The following is a 20,060-nucleotide window of genomic DNA, read 5'->3' on the forward strand; positions in this document are numbered from 1 at the left end:
GAAATGAGGATGGAAATTGACAACCTATACCAGGGTTATATGACTTTGTGTATTAAATCACAAAGTTTTATTCAATAGTGTATGTCAAGTAGAAGCACATTCACCCACTAAGAGAATACGTCCTAAACTGGCATGAGAACGGGGAAGATACAAATCTGTCCCTCAGCAAAATTACCGAGAGCCACATGCCATGAACTTTCTAAGTACATTATAAATAGCCAACCTGTAAATGAACATTCAAATGCTGGCAGAAAGAAATGCAGATCTACCATATTGCTTTCTTCCTGTTTTACCTGTATCAGGCCATTACTACATTCTTATTGTGCATTCTTATTAATTGTAAGGCTGCACAACTGAGTTTATTTGCTTTTCTAAGGATACAGTCATTTAATCTGCAGATAATGATACTTTTGTCTTCACTCTGCTCATTAATCCCTGTTTTCCTGCTTCAGGCCTTATTGAATTAGCCAAAACAATCTTGTTTACTTTGGTTTTAATGACAGTGGTGCCAATATTATAGTATTATGTTCATGCCTCTCAATTCTGTAGCATACCTGTATTTAACAATACTTCACTCAAAGTTTTAAATACAATACAATGAGGTAAACTATTTTGGTAAATTTACACGTGGAGGATAGTTTATTTTAAAATGGCATAGTTATGAATACCGTTAAGAATACTTTACATCTGAGGCCCCAAATTATCTGAAGTAGACAGCCCTAAATCCTACAGGTTAGTGATTAACTAGAGCCCGGGTCCATATCCTTCTGGTTGTGAAGGAAGTGCTGTGCATAAGTGAAACAGTTCTTACTCAGGTCAAGTTATAAAGCTGTTCAAATCCAGACTAAAAATAATCTGCATGTCTAGAAGTTCTATTTGAATTTCACTTCTTTAGTATAAACAAAAGTAGTGCCACACCACTCTTTCTAGACGGTTACTCGTAAGATCACAAGTTTACTGGACTGAAAGCACCTTTAATAGCCTAAATACCCAAGATGTCAATGCCTGAGTCCCTTGAATAGCATATGTGAAAAGTATTTCTCCAGCCTAAACTAATACTCCTAACATGACAGGTAGCTCTTTGAATCCAAAGATACATGCTTTCAGAAGTGAAAGTACCTATCTTGGTCATTTATAAACTCTAATACTGAACAACACCAAAAAACTTTCTTTCAACCACTGGCTCTTTAGGGCCAAATATTCTGTGGTTTGCTTAAAAACAAACGTATTCAAATTCTTCTTTTTTTTTTTCAGGCAAACAAATCCTCCACTTCCTTGTATTTGCTCAATCACTCCTTAGTCGCTGATGTACACTGTCGGCTTTCCTGAGGCCACTGGAAACATTAACCTGCGCTTCCTGCCAGCTTCTGATTCTAAACTGGATATACCAACGTTTCCAGTTCTTGCCTTAATTACATTCATTTCTACTTCTATTCACCTAGCTTAGAAAATTAAACTTCAGGGTCACCTTAACATGTCGTTGACAAAAGAAAACAAGATTAAAAATATGATAAAATTAGATTTCCAGAAAGCTGGTCCTTACTAAATACTCAGTCTCTCTTTTGCCAAGTCAATAATTAACTTTTATATCTGTTTAGTATAGTTTGTCAGACTTTTGTTTTTTTAGTTAAGAGACCTAGGTTTTATTCTTTCTTGATTGTTCTCAGGTTTTTAGTCTGTAGAATGAGGGTTTGATGATCTCTAAATTCTCTTCTATATTTTAATCTCTGTCTTAATGTTGATGTTTATATGTCATAGAACAAGAAAACCTAACCCCTCTAAACATGTCAGCATAATTATTATCAGAAAAATTATATAAGAGGGTCCATACCACCTGTATTTATATGTGAGTTGCTTCAGTGGATTGAACAATTTTTTATAAATATATACACTATTATATAAGGTATGACAGCTGATTTGGTACATAGTTAATTAGTTAGTTAAGTCGCTCAGTCATGTCCGACTCTTTGCGACCCCGTGGACTGTAGCCCACCAGGTTCTTCTGTCCATGGGATTCTCCAGGCAAGCATACTGGAGTGGGTTGCCATTTCCTTCTCCATTTGGTACATAATAGGCTGATAAAAAGAAGTAGAAAGCTGGATACATGAGATTTTTTAAGTTATAGTCCTGTTTAAACCTTATAAAATTTTCTGGCATTTGAACATAAGAATTGAACAATGCAACAGATAAAATGATTCTCCTTTTAGCAGAGCCCAGAGCAAGGAGAACACATTGCCCATTACTGCTTTCTGGAACATTTTTCCAGGCATAAGTGTGTGCACTGCAAATTAATAGCACTCTCCCTCACCAAAAAGAATATGGGTTTCTTTTTCTCTATGTACCATCAAACATAAAGACAGTACTCATTAAAAGTTGAATAATAAAGAAGCTCCATTGGGTAGTTTAATTTTAGGAAGCATCAATGTTGACAATGGACCAAAAAGCATATTCTGTAAGGTTTAGAATACAATGTGGTTGCTCTCAATATCTAAAAACAGTTGTTGAAATCAGCATGATACAAATGCTCTGATACCTCAAATAAAGCATTCCCATTACTCACATTATTTCATTAAAACATACAAACTCATGCACATTTACAACTTTACCCTATTTTGCCTCTGGGCTTCCAGAGCTATGAGTAATTGAGTAATTGAGCTACTCATAGCTCAATTAGTAAGAATATGCCTGCAATGCAGGAGACCCAGGTTCTATTCCTGGGACGGGAAGATCCCCTGGAGCAAAAAAAGGCAACCCACTCCAGTATTCTTGCCTGGAGAATCCCATGGACAGACGAGCCTGGCAGGCTACAGTCCATGGGGTCTCCAGAGTTGGGCACGATTTAGCGACTAAACCACCACCCCCACCATTTGGCCTCTGTAAAAACTACATGGTCTGTATTTCTGCATGTGATTTTTTTTTTCTCCTGGTTTCCTCTTTTTCTTTCTTTGAATACCCATAGTATATATTTCAAACATTCTCCTAACATTAAACATATAATCTATGAATAATAATGCAGCTTATCAATTGTATTTAATTGATGTGGTAGATCAGTTACGGGCAACATCAGAAAATTTTCCATCAATTTCCTTTCTTTTGAACTGCACAGAGCCTTAATAATCGGTTGGTTTCTGAACTGAATTGCCAAATATCTTTTTTAAAAATCCTTACATTCTCCCTCAGACTATGAAATCCCTCTCAACCCAAATACCAATAGAGTTATTGGTGAAGAACCTGCTTGCCAATGCAGAAGATGTAAGAGATGTGAGTTTAATCCCTGGGTCAGGAAGATACCCTGCAGAAGGGAATGGCAACCCAATCCAGTATTCTTGCCTGGAGAATCCTATGGACAGAGGAGCCTGGTAGGCTACAGTCCATAGGGTTACAAAGAATCAGACACAACTGAAGCAACTCAGCAACAACAACAACAAATAGAAGAGATGGAAGACAGAAAGGGTGCATAGCATCCCTACTTATGGTTCTGAGAAGAAAATCAAATAGGCCCCCAAAGAGCATGAACATTAAGTGATATAAATGCAGGAATCTGATTTAGGGAAGTTTTTAGTGTGTTTCTTTTGGTAGATTTTTTTTTTTTCATTGTGATGGTAAGAAGTGGTAGCACCATTATGAATGCAGAGAGAATATTTGCATCAAATATATGCAGAATATGATCTAGAGGTGCCTAGGCATCCAAGAAGAAAACATCTAGGAAGTGAAACCAGAGAGGCTCATAAGCTAAGACTGGAGCAGAACCCTGTAATATGCATTGTGGGAGCAGAACACAAGGGATAAGACAGGGCCGATGACCTGATCTGCTGGGGATTGGAGTCCAGCAGTGGATTTTTAAGGATACGTAAGTCACTGCTGCTGCTAAGCTGCGTCAGTCGTGTCCGACTCTGTGCGACCCCATAGACGGCAGCCCACTAGGCTCCACTGTCCCTGAGATTCTCCAGGGAAGAAAACTGGAGTGGGTTGCCATTTCCTTCTCCAATGCATGAAAGTGAAAAGTGAAAATGAAGTCGCTCAGTCATATTCGACTCTTTGTGACCCCATGGACTGCAGCCCACCAGGCTCCTCCGTCCATGGGATTTTCCGAGCAAGAGTATTGGAGTGGGTTGCCATTGCCTTCTCCGACATAAGCCACAGGGTAATGCAAAGTCTCAGGAACACTGTAGATTGTAAAACATGCAGGGAGACCATTTCTCTAAGGCAAGGACAGAAAGTTCCTCACTGTATAATAAAGTGTGTTTCTTCTGTGCACCCAGTACTTGCATTTAGTCAATGACAAACTATTAGATAAGTATCTCCCAGTTGGTATATAAACACTCAAACTAACTGAGTGGGATGTCCTTTCCCTTCAAACACCTTTCTGCTCTTTCACGCCAAGGGCTCTTAGACCTAGGGATTTTAAGTGTATCACTTTTGATTTCATATCTTACTTGAGCAGTGAGGGCTAAGTATTTACAGCTTGAATTTCTCTTGCAATTCTTGTTTTTGATCAGTTTCTTATGAAGAGTGACCTTAAAGGGCACCCATATTCCCCCCAAGGCAGAGCTTGTTATTAATACAATGTTAAGGTTCAGTCAGAAGAACACCAAGCATTGCTCCCTCTGTTTTAAAAAGTTCTCTATATTAGCCCCTATTTGCACCTTTATGTAAGGAATCACTGTGTGGGGCAAATGTTCCTTTCTCTAGATAGCTTATAAGCATCTGGATAAATTTACATTAGAAATTCAATTAACTTTATATTAAAAGGTCAATTAACTTGGCCATGGTAGAGACTGTTTTTAATTACTTTTCCTTGTAGGGCTTCTCTTCTTGTCCAAGCATAAGTGACACTATCAAATGATAGTCTCATTGCCTGTGGTTGCCTTAAATTCATATGCAAAACACACTGGAAATGACTGTCTTGGTTAAATGAATTAATAGGACACTCTTTGAGCAATTCATCACTCTTATAATCCTTAGGACATAAAATATCACAAGCAATAATAGAGTATTTTAGCTTAAACACAATGTATTAGATCATTCATGACAGTATCTTTCATTACCTGTCCTTGTTGGTTTCTGTTTTCTTGCTGAAAGATGATAATAAAGTAAAACTCCTCTGACAGTCAGTCCTTATTACATTACATCACAGCGTATTTTATGAAAAATGAGCAGAAGATGACATAAAAAACTATCCTATTCCATTAGAGGGCTCTTGGTTATCTTTGTGTTAAGATGTGTTGTGTTGCCACAACTGAACTCATTCATGTAGGATTAGAACAATTACACTTAAGAGACTCAAGATATCACTATTTAACCCTATGTGACAAGTGGTAATGTAGTGTTCACTTGTTACCAAGTGGCAACCTTTACTAACCATTACTCCATGATTGTTTCAAAAGAAAACAATAATAAGGATATCAACACATAAATAATATATATGACTCTATATTATTATATATTAATATATTATATAACACTATAAATAATATGACTATATATTATATTAATATATATCATTATATATACTATATATTATACACATTATCATTATATTAACTCAGACTTTCAGACAACTAGCAACTTTAAATCAAACACTACTCAGGAGTTTGATATGTGGCAAAGTCTGGAGATAAATTTTCTTATTTTATTTTGTAGAAAAGACCTACCTGCACCTTATAAAAGCAGTTTATAAACTTATCTGTATAAATCTCACTACAATCTGTGAGACATAATTCGTTGCCCCCATTTTACTGATGGGCAACCTGAAGCTTATGTTTCAGCCAAGTTCACACAGTTCACTTGTGGCAGAGTTAGAAACTACACCCTCATTAATCTGCCTGTCCAGACTTCCCATTTCCCCTTGGATAAAAGTACTGGTTCTAAGTAGTGAGACCATGAACTGCTTATGAAAGCGAGTTGGGGAGTGTGCTGAATGCTTAGAGGGCAGCTGTGGACCTGAGTCAGAGGAAAGGAATGGTTTAGGCCACGGCAAATCAAAGAGTGGGGCCACAAGAGGGTAAATTAGCTGTGTCATTAAGCATATTTTTTTTCATCGTGATGCTTTCTCAATGAAAGAAGCTGTGCATTGATTTACATTCCAGGGCATGCCTATCTCCTCAGGCACCAGCAATAGTCCACAAACCACCAACCAGTCTATGGATCTCGTTTAAGTGGCACAAGTTTAAGGAATGTCTTTTGAAATTGTCCTTTACTATGAACAGTTAAATCATTTGGTTCAATGCCATCCTCAAAATTATTCTATGTTTTTCCATGCTCTTTATATGTTTAAGGAAATAAAATCATACTTATCCCTATTACAGATAATAATGAAATCTGATGTCCTAGACCCCATAAATATATGGGGACATTAATCTTAGTTGAAGTGATATGGCTCTTACTAGTTTTAATAAACTAATCTCTTCCAAAAGTGAAGGAAAATCGCTTTTCTAAAGAATGAACAAAATTGCCATCAAACAGCATGATGTCTGGTGGTTTAGTTGCTGAGTCATGTCCGACTCTCACTAACCCATGGACTATAACCTGCTACCCAGGCAAGAATACTGGAGTGGGTTGCCATTTACTTCTCCAGGGGATCTTCCCAACCCAGGAATCAAACTCAGGTCTCCTGCATTTGCAGGCAGATTCTTTACCAACTAAGCTATGAGGGAAGCTCATGATGTCTGGAGTGAAATCCAAATTTTAAAATGCATTGTTCATACCTGCACCACCGCCAATGCTTAGAATCTTAATTTCAGATTTTGTGTCTCCAATCCTGAAAAAAAAAAATAGGCAGTTTAAGAAAAACATGCCAGGAAGTCTATAAAATCTGATTATCAAGTCTAGTTGAAGAGAACAGATGAAAAGAACAGAACAAAAATTAGGCCAATATGAAAGGTGTCGATCATTTCAGTGGTTATATTGCTGTCTTTATAAATCTTTGGAAGTAAAGATCCCACTCATTAACAGTCTTAAACTGGGAGACTTTTAAAAATAGCACCATAAACATCTCAGAGGTAGGAAATAGCATTTGTTTAAAGACTATTTGGAGAATAAAAGCAGAAAAAGTGACTTTTGAGTCTGGTCATTATAATAAGCCATTCATTGTAAATGGGCTTCCCTGGTAGCTCAGATGATAAAGAATCCGCCTGCAATGCAAGAGACCTGGGTTCAATCCCTGGGTTGGGAAGATCTCCTGGAGAAGGGAATGGCTACCCACTCCAATATTCTTGCCTGGAGAACTCCATGGACAGAGGAGCCTGGTGGTCTACAGTCCATGGGGTTGCAAAGAGTCAGACATGACTGAGTGACACACACTTCTTTCATTGTAGATGGCAGAAAGGCGAAGGTGATTCATACTATCTCTATGATAGTTGCCTTCTTTCCTTCCTCTTGCTAACTTCCTTTCAATAAACAAATGTTAATTAAACATTTATTATGTGCCTGTCCTAGGCACTGATATATAAAAATGAGTAAGATACTACTTTTCTGTCAAGTTGAATTGTGAGATAATAAAAGCCAAGTATATGACCCTGTATAGGAATAGAGAGGACTTGATGGACTGGGATGCAATAGTAGGACTTTCTTCAGACTGATGTAAAATTTAAAAAAAAAAAATAATGGGTCAGAAAAAAGTAGGAGATGCACAGTGACTGCCACATGTTTTCAACTTGGATGACCAGGTGAAGTGTGGTATCGCAAAAGAAGCTGGGGGATGTAATTTTATGACAAGTTTACGTTTTGTCAGTTTTTTGTTTGTTTTGTGTTTTTAGGGTTTTGATAAACCTGAATGCAGCAGATATTTGAATATGCAATATTGAAGCTGGGTAGAAGAGAGATGGGATCTACGACGTACTCTGGAGAATTATCATAGAGTAATGGTCAAAACTAAGAGAATAGATTCTATGACCCAAGAATAAAAGAGAAGAGTAGTGGGATCGTGACACGGTACCAGGTTTTAAAAGTAATGGGATAATGGGGAACGCACAAAGACACAGAGCGAAACGGCAGAGCTCAGAGAGGTGATCGGAGAATTAGAGAAGGAAAAAAGCCAGTGATAGTGTCAGAGGCATAAGAGTGTGCAACTAAACAATAAAAAAGACAACTCTTTCACCCTAGATCACCAGCCCAGGCGGGATGCATGAGACAAGTGCTCGGGCCTGGTGCACGGAGAAGACCCAGAGGAATCGGGTGGAGAGGGAGGTGGGAGGGGGGATCGGGATGGGGAATACGTGTAACTCCATGGCTGATTCATGTCAATGTATGACAAAAACCACTACAACACTGCAAAGTAATTAGCCTCCAACTAATAAAAATAAATGAAAAAAAAAAAAAAAAAAGACAACTCTTTGTTGAATTTGGCAATATGACTATCTGATGACAGCAGCTTTAAAGGAGGTTGAGAGCTGCAGTCAGATGGCAGTGGGATTAAAAGTGAAATCGATAAAGAGAAAGAAGACACAGAGATTTTTGAAAAAGGGTGAAAGAGTGAAAAGGAAAAAGAGGAGACTGGAGGGGAAACATGAACTGAAAGCATGGTGCTTGTTTGTGTTTTAGGATGCTAAACAAGCTTGGTTTTTGGCTGAAGTGAGGAGGCTGCCCGGAGAGATAGGAAGAACACAGATTCAACCAGGGTTCTTAAAAATACTAGAAAGCAGACAGTCAAGGACATCTGTGAATGAGTTGCCTTCCTCAGTTCTAATTATCTTCCAACTCATGATCATAAGTACTAGTATACCCATCCCTCTCTGTGCACTTGATTAATTCTTGAAGATGCTTCTATCTGCGGAAAGAATAGTGAGGTTACAGAGCAGAGCACCTAGGCCCATAGGTTGAAATCGTAGCTTAGTAATATGTTACCTTGAATGAATTATTCTCTGTACCTTTATTACTAAGAAATAGGATAATAATACCTGCTACCATATAGGGTTATAATTATAGTATCTGCTTTTTGAAAGAGTTGTGAGGATTAAGTGACATAATTTATGTGACTCCTTTAGAAATGTGTCTGCACATGACAAGTACCCAACTTATTCTAAGCACAGCTAAGTAATTTATACGAATCATTTTTCTAAATTTTTATTATTGAAATACAGTTGACTTACAGTGTTGTGTTAATTACTGTTATAGGGCAAAGTGATTCAATTATACATTGATATATACATTCTTTTTTATATTCTTTCCCATTATTGTTTATCACAGAATATCAGGCATAGTTCTCTGTGCTACATGACCTTGTTGTTTATGAATTCTATATATAAAAGCTTACATCTGCTAACCCCAACCTTCTGCTCCCTCCCACCCAAAATCCCTTCCCCCTTGGCAGCGAGCAGTCTGTTCTCTATGGCCATGATTCTGTTTCTATTTCATAGATAGATTCACTTGTGCCATTTTTTAAATTCCACATATAAGAGATCTCATATGGTATTTGTTTTTCTCTTTTTGATTCACTTCACTTAATATAATCTCTAGTTGTATCCATGTTACTACAAATGGCATTATTTTGGTCATTTTTATGACCGAGTAGTATTTCATTGTGGATATACACCACATCTTCTTTAGTCATTCATCTTTGATGGACACTTGGTTGTTTCCATGTCCTGGCTATTGTGAATAGTGCTTCTCTGAACATAGAAGTGCACGTATCATTTCAAATTACAGTTTTGTCTGGATATATGCGCAGGAATGGGATTGCTGGACTCATATGGTAATTCTGTTTCTAGCTTTCTGAGGAACCTCCGTACTATTTTCTATAGTGGGGGCACAAGCTTACATTCCTACCAACAGTGTAGCAGGATTCTCTTTTCTCCACATCTTCTCCAGCAATTGTTATTTGTTGACTTTTTAGTGATGGTCATTCTGATCAGTGACAGGCGGTACCTTATTTTGGTTTTGATTTGTATTTCTCTAAGAATTAGTAATGTTGGGCATCTTAACATGTGCCTATTGGCCATCTATTGTGGGGTCACTGCTCCTTTCTCCTGGGTCCTGGTGTGCACAAGATTTCGTTTATACCCTTGCAGAGTCTGTTTCCTCAGTCCTGTGTAAGTTCTGGAGGCTCTATGATGGGTTAATGGTGACCTCCTCCAAGAGGGCTTATGCCATACCCAGGTCTACTGCACCCAGAGCCCCTGCCCCCACAGCAGTCCCCTGCTGACCCATACCTCCTCAGAAGACACCCAAACAAAGTTCTGTCTCAGTCTCTGTGGGGAAATCTGTATGCAGGTCAAGAAGCAACAGTAAGAACTGGACATGGAACAACAGACTGTTTCCATGTTGCAAAAGGAGTGAGTCAAAGCTGTAGATTGTCACCCTGCTTATTTAACTTATATGCAGAGTACATCATGAGAAATGCTGGGCTGGAGGAAGCACAAGCTGGAATCAAGATTGCCGGGAGAAATATCAGTAACCTCAGATATGCAGATGACACCACCCTTATGGCAGAGCGCAAAGAACCAAAGAGCTTCTTGATGGAAATAGGAGAGTGAAAAAGTCGGCTTAAAACTCAGCATTCAGAAACTAAAGTCATGGCATCTGGTCCCATCACTTCATGTCAAATAGATGGAGAAACAGTGGAAACAGTGTCAGACTTTATATTTTTGGGCTCCAAAATCACTGCAGATGGTGACTGCAGCCATGAAATTAAAAGACACTTGCTCCTTGGAAGAAAAGCTATGACAAATTTAGCTTATTAAAAAGCAGAGACATTACTTTGCCAACAAAGGTCCATCTAGTCAAAGCTATTATTTTTCCAGCAGTCATGTATGGATGTGAGAGTTGGACTGTAAAGAAAGGAGAGCACTGAAGAATTGGTGCTTTTGAACTGTGGTGTTGGAGAAGACTCTTAAGAGTCCTTTGGACAGCAAGGAGATCTAACCAGTCCATCCTAAAGGAAATCAATCCTGGGTGTTCATTGGAAGGACTGATGCTGAAGCTGAAACTCCAACACTTTGGCCACCTGCTGGGAAGAACTGACTCATTTGAAAAGACCCTGGGGAAGATTGAAGGTGGGAGGAGAAGGGAACGACAGAGGATGAGATGGTTGGATTGCACCACTGACTCGTTTGAATAAACTTCGGGAGTTGGTGATGGACCGGGAGGCCTGGCATGCTGCAGTGCATGGGGTCACAAAGAGTCAGACATGATTAAGCAATCAAACTGAACTGAACTGAAGTGATTGGCCATCTCTACTAACTCAGAGGATTAAGAATCTGCCTGCAGTGTGGGAGACTGGGTTTGATCCCTGGGTTTGGAGGATCCCCTGGAAAAGGAAATGGCAACCCACTCCAGCTTTCTTGCCTGGAGAATCCCATGGACAGAGGAGCCTGGTGGGCTACAGTCCATAGGAGTGCAAAGAGTCAGACACAACTGAGCAACTAACATTTTCACTTTCACACTTTTCATTGGCCATCAGTAATGAATTAACTCTTTGATTTCTTAAAACACCTCTGTGAGTTAGATACTATTATTATTCCATTTCATATAGTATGATGATACCTAAGAATTATTGAAAACTTGCTATTTTCCAAGCAAGGATCTAAGTGCATTATATGTGACAACAACAATAAGCTACTATTTATAGCTATATACTATAGCCCACCCCACTCTGATCTCTACCTCCAGACAGGTGATTGAATAATTCCTCCCTGAGGAAATAACCCATCTCACTGATAAGCTTATCTATATTGGTATCTGAGGATCCTCCATCAAGAGTTAAGTCCACATCTAATTACTACAATGAGTCGGCTGCTCAACAGACTGTTTCAGTACATATACAAAGAGGATCTGAACCAATTTTTAGTGCCTCATTATTTAACTGGATGGACAACCAAGGGTTATCAGGTAGTTGGGGAGCTCCCCTAACATGGTGGTGGTGCTGGTTTAGTCACTAAGTCATGGCCAACTCATTACAACCCCATGGACTGTAGCCCGCCAGGCTCCTCTGTCCATGGGGTTTCCCAAGCAAGAATATTGGAGTGAGTTGCCATTTCCTTCTCCATGGGATCTTCCCAACAGAGGGATTAAAACAGGGTCTCCTACTTTGCAGGTGGTCTCAAGCATTGCAGACTGATCCTTTACTGACTGAGCTACCAGGAAAGCAGTGACAGAGAGACCAAAAGAAACAGAAAAGGCGAACTCAGGAGAAACACACAGAAAGCAGAGGAAAATTTTATAATAGATAAAAGAAGGTAGACTATCTGTGAAAGATGACTAGGATGCTATAAAAAAGGAATATTCTTGGAATTTAAAAACACAATACCAAACAATAGAGGGCTGAAAGATAAAATTTGGAGAAACTGGAAATATAAGAAAATTAGAGAATTGATTTAGGAGGTCCTCTGTTTGATGAGTAAAAGTTCCAGAAAGATAAAAAAAGAGGGGAGGAATGATTAAATAATACCAAAACTTCCCTGAACTGAAGGATCTGAATCTTAATTGAAATGTCACAGGGACTACCCACAAAAATGGGTGAAAAATACCCACACCATAAATTATTATCTTAAAATTCCAGAATACTAGATATAATAGAAGATCCTTACAAAGAACCAGAAACAAAACACAGTAGCAAAAGGTCGCAGGCTAAAGATGAAGAATTTGAACAGCATTAGGTTTCTCAGTAGTAACTAGAGGCTATGGTGCTGGTTTAGTCGCTAAGTTGTGTCCAATTCTTGCTATCCCATGGACTGTGGCCTGCCAGGCTCCTTTATCCATGGGATTCTCCAGGCTAGAATACTGGAGTGGATTGCCATTTCTTTCTCCAGAGGATCTTCCCAACCCAGGAATTGAACCTGGGTCTCCTGCATTGCAGGCAGATTCTTCACCAACTAAGCTATGAGGGAAGCCCTCTAGTGGTTATAAAACCATGGAAAAATATCTTTAAATTTCTGGTATAAATTCATTTTCAGTGCAGAGTTTTATACCCTAACTATCTAACTCTAACAAAGATGAGCAGAGAGAAGGCATTTTTATTTTTTTATTTATTTTTTATTTTTTTTGAGAAGGCATTTTTAAACATACAAAGTCTCAAAAAATTTACTTCCCGTGCACTCATTCTTAGAAAACCCTTAAAGGATTAACAGGGGGAAAAAAGATTAAAGAAACCAAGAAAAACACAGCATGGAATTCGGAATCAGAGAATTTAGTACTGGAGAGAGGAGAAGAGAATTTCTATAAGGTGAAATAAATTCCCTCATCAGGCCAAAACCAAATCAAGCCAAACTGGAAAAAAAAAGAACAGAGAAGTCCAGAAACAATGTTCCCATGAGGAAAAATTAACAGATTACTTGATCTGTTGGAATATATGGAGAGATTAATATTTCTGTTTGAGGTATAAATAGTGATAGGTACATAGAAAACTAAGGATATAAACTAAAATCAATAGGTAACTCTAGGAAAAACAAAAAGTTATGCATGAAATGGAATGAAATGATAGTATAAATGCATTGTTCAGTTATGAATAATATGTACAGACAAAATGATATGGTATAAACTAATAAAAATTTAAACATATGTAAGGTATATATGCATGTATAAACACACACATATATATACATGCTATATATGTACATATAATGGGGAGAGAGATGTGCATGTTTATTTAGCACTTTTAATACATCAAAATTAAGAAAGAGAATAACATGTACTTAGAATTAGGAAAGAAAATTCCATAAGAAATAACAAAATGATTTCAGAATGTTGAAAGTCATTGTCTCTAGAGAACATGAATCAGGAATGGGAGTGGTTAGGGTAGGAAACCATTATTATTTTTGTTGTTGTTACTGTAAACTTTTCAGAATCATTTGACATTTTAAAATATAAGCACATCTTGCTTTAATAAAAATGAAAAATTAAGCAGACATGTTGCCCGTTGACAACTGATAAACAACTTTAAGTAGTAGTTTTGAAAGTCCTTTAGCTAAATCTCATTTCACATCACCTTCAGAAAAAAATTACTTTAAAAAAATATGATTCAGATGATTTCTAATTGGATATTACCACTATAAGGCAAACTTAGTTACGCCTTTGAAAATATTTAGTAGTTCACAGATTTCACATTCAGTATTCCAATTAGATTGTATACACTTGAAGACAGGACAGGGGGTCATCATTCATTATGTTCTGTGTATCCATTGTATGTCTTCAAACCAAACTGATGGCTGAAGTAAACTATGGATCTGCATAACCACAGACTAGAACACAGATGCTTAGTACTGCAAAAGAACTCAGAAATCAACTCATTACCTTTAATTTGGAAATGAGCAAAAAGACCCAAAGAAACTATAATTTGTTTTTGGATAAAAAACTGTTTATATTCTATCTGCTTTGATTTTTGCTTTATTTTCCTATTGTGTGTGTGCTCAGTCACTCAATCATGTCCAACATTTTACAACTCCGTGGACTGTAGCCCACCAGGCTCCTCTGTCCATGGATTTTTTCACAATACTGGAGTTGGTAGCCATTTCCTCTTCCAGGGGATCTTCCCCACACAGGGACCGAACCTGTGTCTTCTGCATCTCCTGCATTGGCAGGTGGACTTTTTATCACTGTGCCACCTGGCAAGTCCTATTATCCTATTATTTATTAATATATAACAATCAGTTTTTTTTTTTTTAATTGAAAACTGAACCATGGCAAATAAAAGATAGAAAAGGAAACAAAATTCCATATATTATACATCCAACGATGCCTTCTCTAGTCAGGCAGATTTAACTGCCCTGGTGAAAGAATTTCAGGCCTATAACAGAAAAATCCAACCAAAAGACTAAAATGTCAGGTTTCTTTGCTGTTGCAAATTGGATCCACAGTCATTTTTCCCAGTTTTCCATCATTATTTCCTGAAGCAGCTTCAGGTTACAGCAATCCGCCCCCAGATAGGTGATTTGATTATCTTTACCATGTGGAATCTGTTACTCTCATAATGCTTATCAGCTCTGGCACAAATTGAACACATTAATCACCAAAAAAAAAAAGCAGTCTGCCAGAAGGATAAGAACTAGTGAGTTTCACTGATAATGGAAAAATGCTTTGGTAGGGCCACATTGTTAATATTAACTTGAAAGTAAAAAGACAATTTTTCTTTTGGAGAGTGGTAACTATGATAATGGATAAGGAAAATGAATTTAAATGGGTGTTAGAAGAATTGAGAGGCATCCACTCAATCTCCAGGGGTAAACAGTATTTGGTAATTATTTGATTCTGATGCAAAGAACACCAGACTCTGGGATTTTTTGAAACATAAAATTTGGAGGAGGGCCAAAAAAATCTCATCTCAAAGATTTGGATCTTATCTTTTCCCAAAGGAACATGAATTTGTGCCTTCAAAGGGTTAACGCTTATCTCCGAACAGCTTGAAATCCGCACAAATCAGAGCCTTTGAATGTTTCTAGTGATCCGCTCACCGAATCGCGGCGGAAGGGGCGCAGAGCCGCTCGGGGACAAGCTGCGCGGCTATCAGTTCCTCTTATCCCGCAGCCCAGCCTGCCGCCCGGGCATGACCCATCTATCACTGCACAGAGCGCGCCCAGGCTTGTCCCTTGCACAAAAGACGGCCTGTATTTTCTGTTGCTGTTACCTTGCTATTATGCCCGGCAGCTTCTTGTCCATGAATTCCTGCATACACTGGTGCTCCGTGGAATTGCTGAGAAACCTCCGGAAAGACTCAACGTATCTGCTGTGGTCAGTAAACAGGCTCCTCATGGAAGATGCCATTTTTGGTTTTCTGAGAGACAGAGAGGGAAGGGACGTTTAACTTCCTTCCTTTCCCTTCCTAGTTCCTTCTTTCTCTCCTCACCCCCACCGGGTTCTAGCCAAAAAAAAAAAACAAACCCCACAACAGGCCTGCTTTGAATTGAAAGTGCTGGCAAGGCTGGGTGTGCAAAAGCTGATACTAAGTCAGTATTTGTACAAGACTTTGTCCCTGAGACTTCACCTGGGCACAGTTATCTTAGAAGAAAAGGAGGTGGTAACGCAGAGCAGTAAATCCACTGCTGAACCTTGCTTTAAAACTCAAGTTCAGAATGTTGTAAAAGCAGACAACATTCAAATCACTTCCTGTTTTGGCAGCAGCTGCCTTGGGTAAGTTCCCAGTGGGGAAGTGGCCATCAAAGCGGTAACAACAAGGACAAGAGATACAGGCCAGTTCAAGGCTTTACTTCTCTTCCAGAGATCGACAGCTGCTGAATCTTTGACAAAAGGTTGTCGTCTGCCTCCAGGCTTTCTCTAGGAGAGGTCCCTGCCTTCACATCCCAGCACACTTAAACTTTAAACTCTGAGGCATTTCTTCAGATGCTGGTTAGTTGTTGTGATTCAGGAACGGAGCTTTTGGGTTGGCCATAAAGGTCATTTAGGTTTTTCCATAAAATGTTATACCAAAACCCGAAGTGAACGTTTCGGCCAACCTCAGATTAACTGAAAGGTCTGAGAAGCCTGTTTGGGGGATGAGGGTGGAGGAGGGGATGAGGAGTGTGAGAACCCAGTTGCAGGGAAGGAATGCAGGGCCCTGGAGCCCTTCAATCCATTGGAAGCCTTCCCCCAAGTACTTCTGAACAAGGGATCCTAGACTTTTAGGGTTGGATGAGTCTTTGGAGGCCATGTTGTGTCCCCTGTCAAAAGACTCAAAGTGTTTGAGCCTTTTACCTAGGAAATGGTCTTTAAGAAGGCCACCCCTATACCAACATGGGATATTAATAATAATACGGTCCAAATCATGGAGAATTATGAGAATTAAATTAATTCATATACGTGTCTTAGAAATGCGTCTGCCTAAACCATTCTCCTTTTCTGATTCTGTTCCAAAGCTGCCCTCTAAGCATTCAGCACACTCCTCAACCCTCTTTTATAAGCACCTCATGGTCTCGCTACTTAGAGCCAGGGCTTTTATCCAAGGGGAATGGAAAGTCTGGAATGAACTGTGGGAACTTTACTGAAATACAAGCTTCAGTTTGCTCATCAGTAAAATGGGAATGAGTTATGTTTCATAGGTTGTAGTGAGATTTATATAGATAATATTTATAAAGTCCTGTTAGCATGTTATTACTGCTTAAGGGGCAGGCTGGTCCTTTCTGCAATGATAAAACAACAAAAAAGCAGGTATTTTATTTATGGACACTGAAAATTGAGTTTAATATTTATTTTCCCTTGTCACCAAATATTACTTTTCCTCAGACATTTTTCTGGTCATTTAACCATGCAAATTCTTAGCTCGTGGGCTGCACAAAATCAGGTGCTGGCCTGGATTTGACCCTTGGGCTCTGGCTGTACTTGTGTGCTGGTGCTCAGTAACTCACATGTCTGACTCTTTTTGACACCGTGAACTGTACCCTGGTACCAGGCTCCTCTGTCCATGGAATTTTCCAGGCAAAAATACAGGAGTATTAGACAACCCAAGAGTGGGTTATCATTTCCTCCTCCAGGGGCTCTTCCCCACCCAGGGAATGAACCCCTGTCTCCTGCATCTCCTGCATCAGTAGGCAGACCTATAATCTAGCTCCCAGGCCTCCCTCCATACGTGTAACTGCTTAACTCCCATCTCTATGCAGCCAGCCTCACCCTCTTCATACTGACTCCCACAAGCTTTAATTCATCTATTACCATTTTCCACTCTTGTATTTAGACCTCAATCCAGATCATTCATTCAAGTAATTCATCTACTGAACAAATATTTAATAAGAGTTTACTGTGTGCTATTCTGCTGAGAAAAATTAACCTTAATCTAGATCTTTCTACTGAAAACTACCTTTAACTAAAACCTCACTTGAGGCCATCACCGTCTAACTTACTGTCACATCTTCCCCAACAACCTGCTTTACAGATGTAACTCACTAAGGATTTCCTCTCCATTCTCATTGCTTCCATGGTGTTTGAGATTTCCCCCCACCTTTTTTTTTTTTTTTTTAACCTATTGTGCTATTTTTCTTACTGGCTTTCCTTCACTAGGAGTCACACAGATCCTAGCCAAGTTTATTGTCACTGCCGAATTCAGTTTTTGAAAGCACAGTTTTGATAAAGTCACTCCTCTCCCCCCAGATATCTACTGTCTGTCTCCTCACTGATCCCCAAGTCCAGGACTCATTCTGTGACCCACCCCCACCTCCAAATCATTGAGATTTATGTTTCTGTTTTCTTGAGACTCACCATTGGATCCCTGCAAACTGTGTTGCTTATCTGAGTATGTCTCTGTATTTGCCTGCCTGGACCTCTCTTCATAATAGATCCTCCCTGTAAACAAAGTGCTGCTTCTTCTGTTGCCCCACCCACTAAAAATTTTCCCATTCTTCTTAAGCTACTACTTTCACGAAGCGTTCCATATTTCCCTCAAAAGGATTAGCACTCATGTACTTCATTTCTGAGCCTCTTGTAACTTTGATAGCATTTGTCTTTGTGTCATGGTTTATTAATGTATTTGCCTCATTTCCCTGGCTGGTTCCCATGTGATTGCTAGTTCAGAGAGATAGAAACTGTGTCACAACTACTCTCTCTGACATGTGCTGCTCACAGTAGGCTTTCAGTTATTTTAAATGATTAAAAATGTGCTTGATCATTTTACTCTGAAGATGCTTTCCATAATCAGAGGTTCTTCAACCTTTTTCTTGTTGGACAACACTAACTGTTACTAGCACAATCAGAGTTCCATGTATTGACTGTTAATGTGCCAGGAACTATGTGGATTTTTTCAAATTCAGTATAGGATTTTTACTTTGTAGTCCTTCTGTGAATGTTCCTACATGACAGATAAGAAGACAGATTCTGAGGGATTGAGTCCTTTGCTGAGTGTATCCAGGGTGTGGTAGGCTAAGCATGTAACTCCAGTCTGTCAAATTCTAAGACCAGTGCTCTCACAAGTCTTTATATTCAGCCAAAATCTGCACACACTGCCCCCCTATAATTTCTACATAACATTCTTGTCTCTGGTTGTTTAAACAGAATGATTCTAATTCCTTGTCCATATAATTAATCCATTAAAAACTTTGAAATTGACTTATGGAATAGCCCTACTCCCAAAGGTGTCTCTTCTGTAGTAAATCTTAGTCCATTTGGACTGGTCTAACAAAAATACTACAGAATGAGTGACTTAAACAACAGCATTTATTTCTCATAATTCATTTTTTAAATATTTATTTTTGGCTATGTTGAGTCTTAGTTGGCACCTGGGATCTTCGTTGCAGCTCATAGTTTTCTCTCTATTGTAGCTCTTGGGCTCAGTAGTTGTGGTTTGAGGGTTTAGTTGCCCCACAGCATGTGGACTCTTAGTTCCCCAACCAGGGATCGAACCTATGTCCCCTGCATTGCAAGGCAGATTCATAGCCACTAGACTGCCAAGGAGGCCTCTATTTCTCATGAAATAGGGACTGGAAAGTCCAAGATTAAGACCTAGCAGATAGATATAAGGTGAGGACTCACTTCCTAGTTCTTAGACAGCCATCTTCTTGCTACATCTTTACCCATAAGAAGGAATAAGCAAGCTGTCTGAAATTTCTCTCAGAGCATGAATCCCATTTGTGAGGGCTCTACCCTCATGACCTAATCACCTTCCAAAGAACCCCCCACATCCAAGTACAATCATATTAAGGATTAAGATTTCAGTGTATGGTTTTGGGTGGGGAAGGTACACAAATATTGAGTCCATAACACTTCCTAATTATTTTCTTTATAATATATTGCATTTTGTAAAATATATAGCTTTATATAATGCATTACACTGGTCTTCTTTGGACATACTCTAGTTTCTCAGAGTTTCTTTAAAAAATGATGTTTGGAGATAAACAGTATCTCAAAGACTACCTGACCAGTGTAGAATATTACTGTCCAGGCTTAGACTAGACTTGTGTTTTTCAACAACATTATGCCTAACTTAATTTCTTCCAGCTGCTCTACAGATGGGAAAAAAAAAAAAAAAAAAGGCACTATGACAAATAATCTAGAAAGTACTGTATTTTAATAGCTCCCTCTGGATACTAATAAGTGTATATTAAAGGTTTCTGAAACCTTTGTCACATACCCTGTTGAAATGCACATACATTGTGTCTGTGGCATTTCTCTGATTAGGCATTTAGCCCCTCCAAGAGAAAAAGAGGAAA

At 38.8% G+C, this 20,060-nt stretch overlaps 1 protein-coding gene across 1 annotated transcript in view; it reads right to left on the reverse strand.

Annotated features, from left to right (window-relative positions):
- The window catches only part of HNMT (histamine N-methyltransferase), a 38,768-nt gene extending 22,780 nt beyond the window's left edge, over positions 1–15,988 (reverse strand). The window contains exons 1-3 of the mRNA XM_061135033.1: positions 15,914–15,988; positions 15,557–15,703; positions 6,708–6,760 (exon numbers count right to left, since the gene is read on the reverse strand). Coding sequence (XP_060991016.1) covers positions 6,708–6,760; positions 15,557–15,693 — 190 coding nt within the window. The 5' untranslated portion in view covers positions 15,694–15,703; positions 15,914–15,988. The remainder of the gene's footprint in view (positions 1–6,707; positions 6,761–15,556; positions 15,704–15,913) is intronic.
- Between the last annotated feature and the right edge of the window lie 4,072 nt (positions 15,989–20,060).

Source organism: Dama dama, chromosome 33, assembly GCF_033118175.1.
Source record: "Dama dama isolate Ldn47 chromosome 33, ASM3311817v1, whole genome shotgun sequence".
Classification (NCBI taxonomy): domain Eukaryota; kingdom Metazoa; phylum Chordata; class Mammalia; order Artiodactyla; family Cervidae; genus Dama; species Dama dama.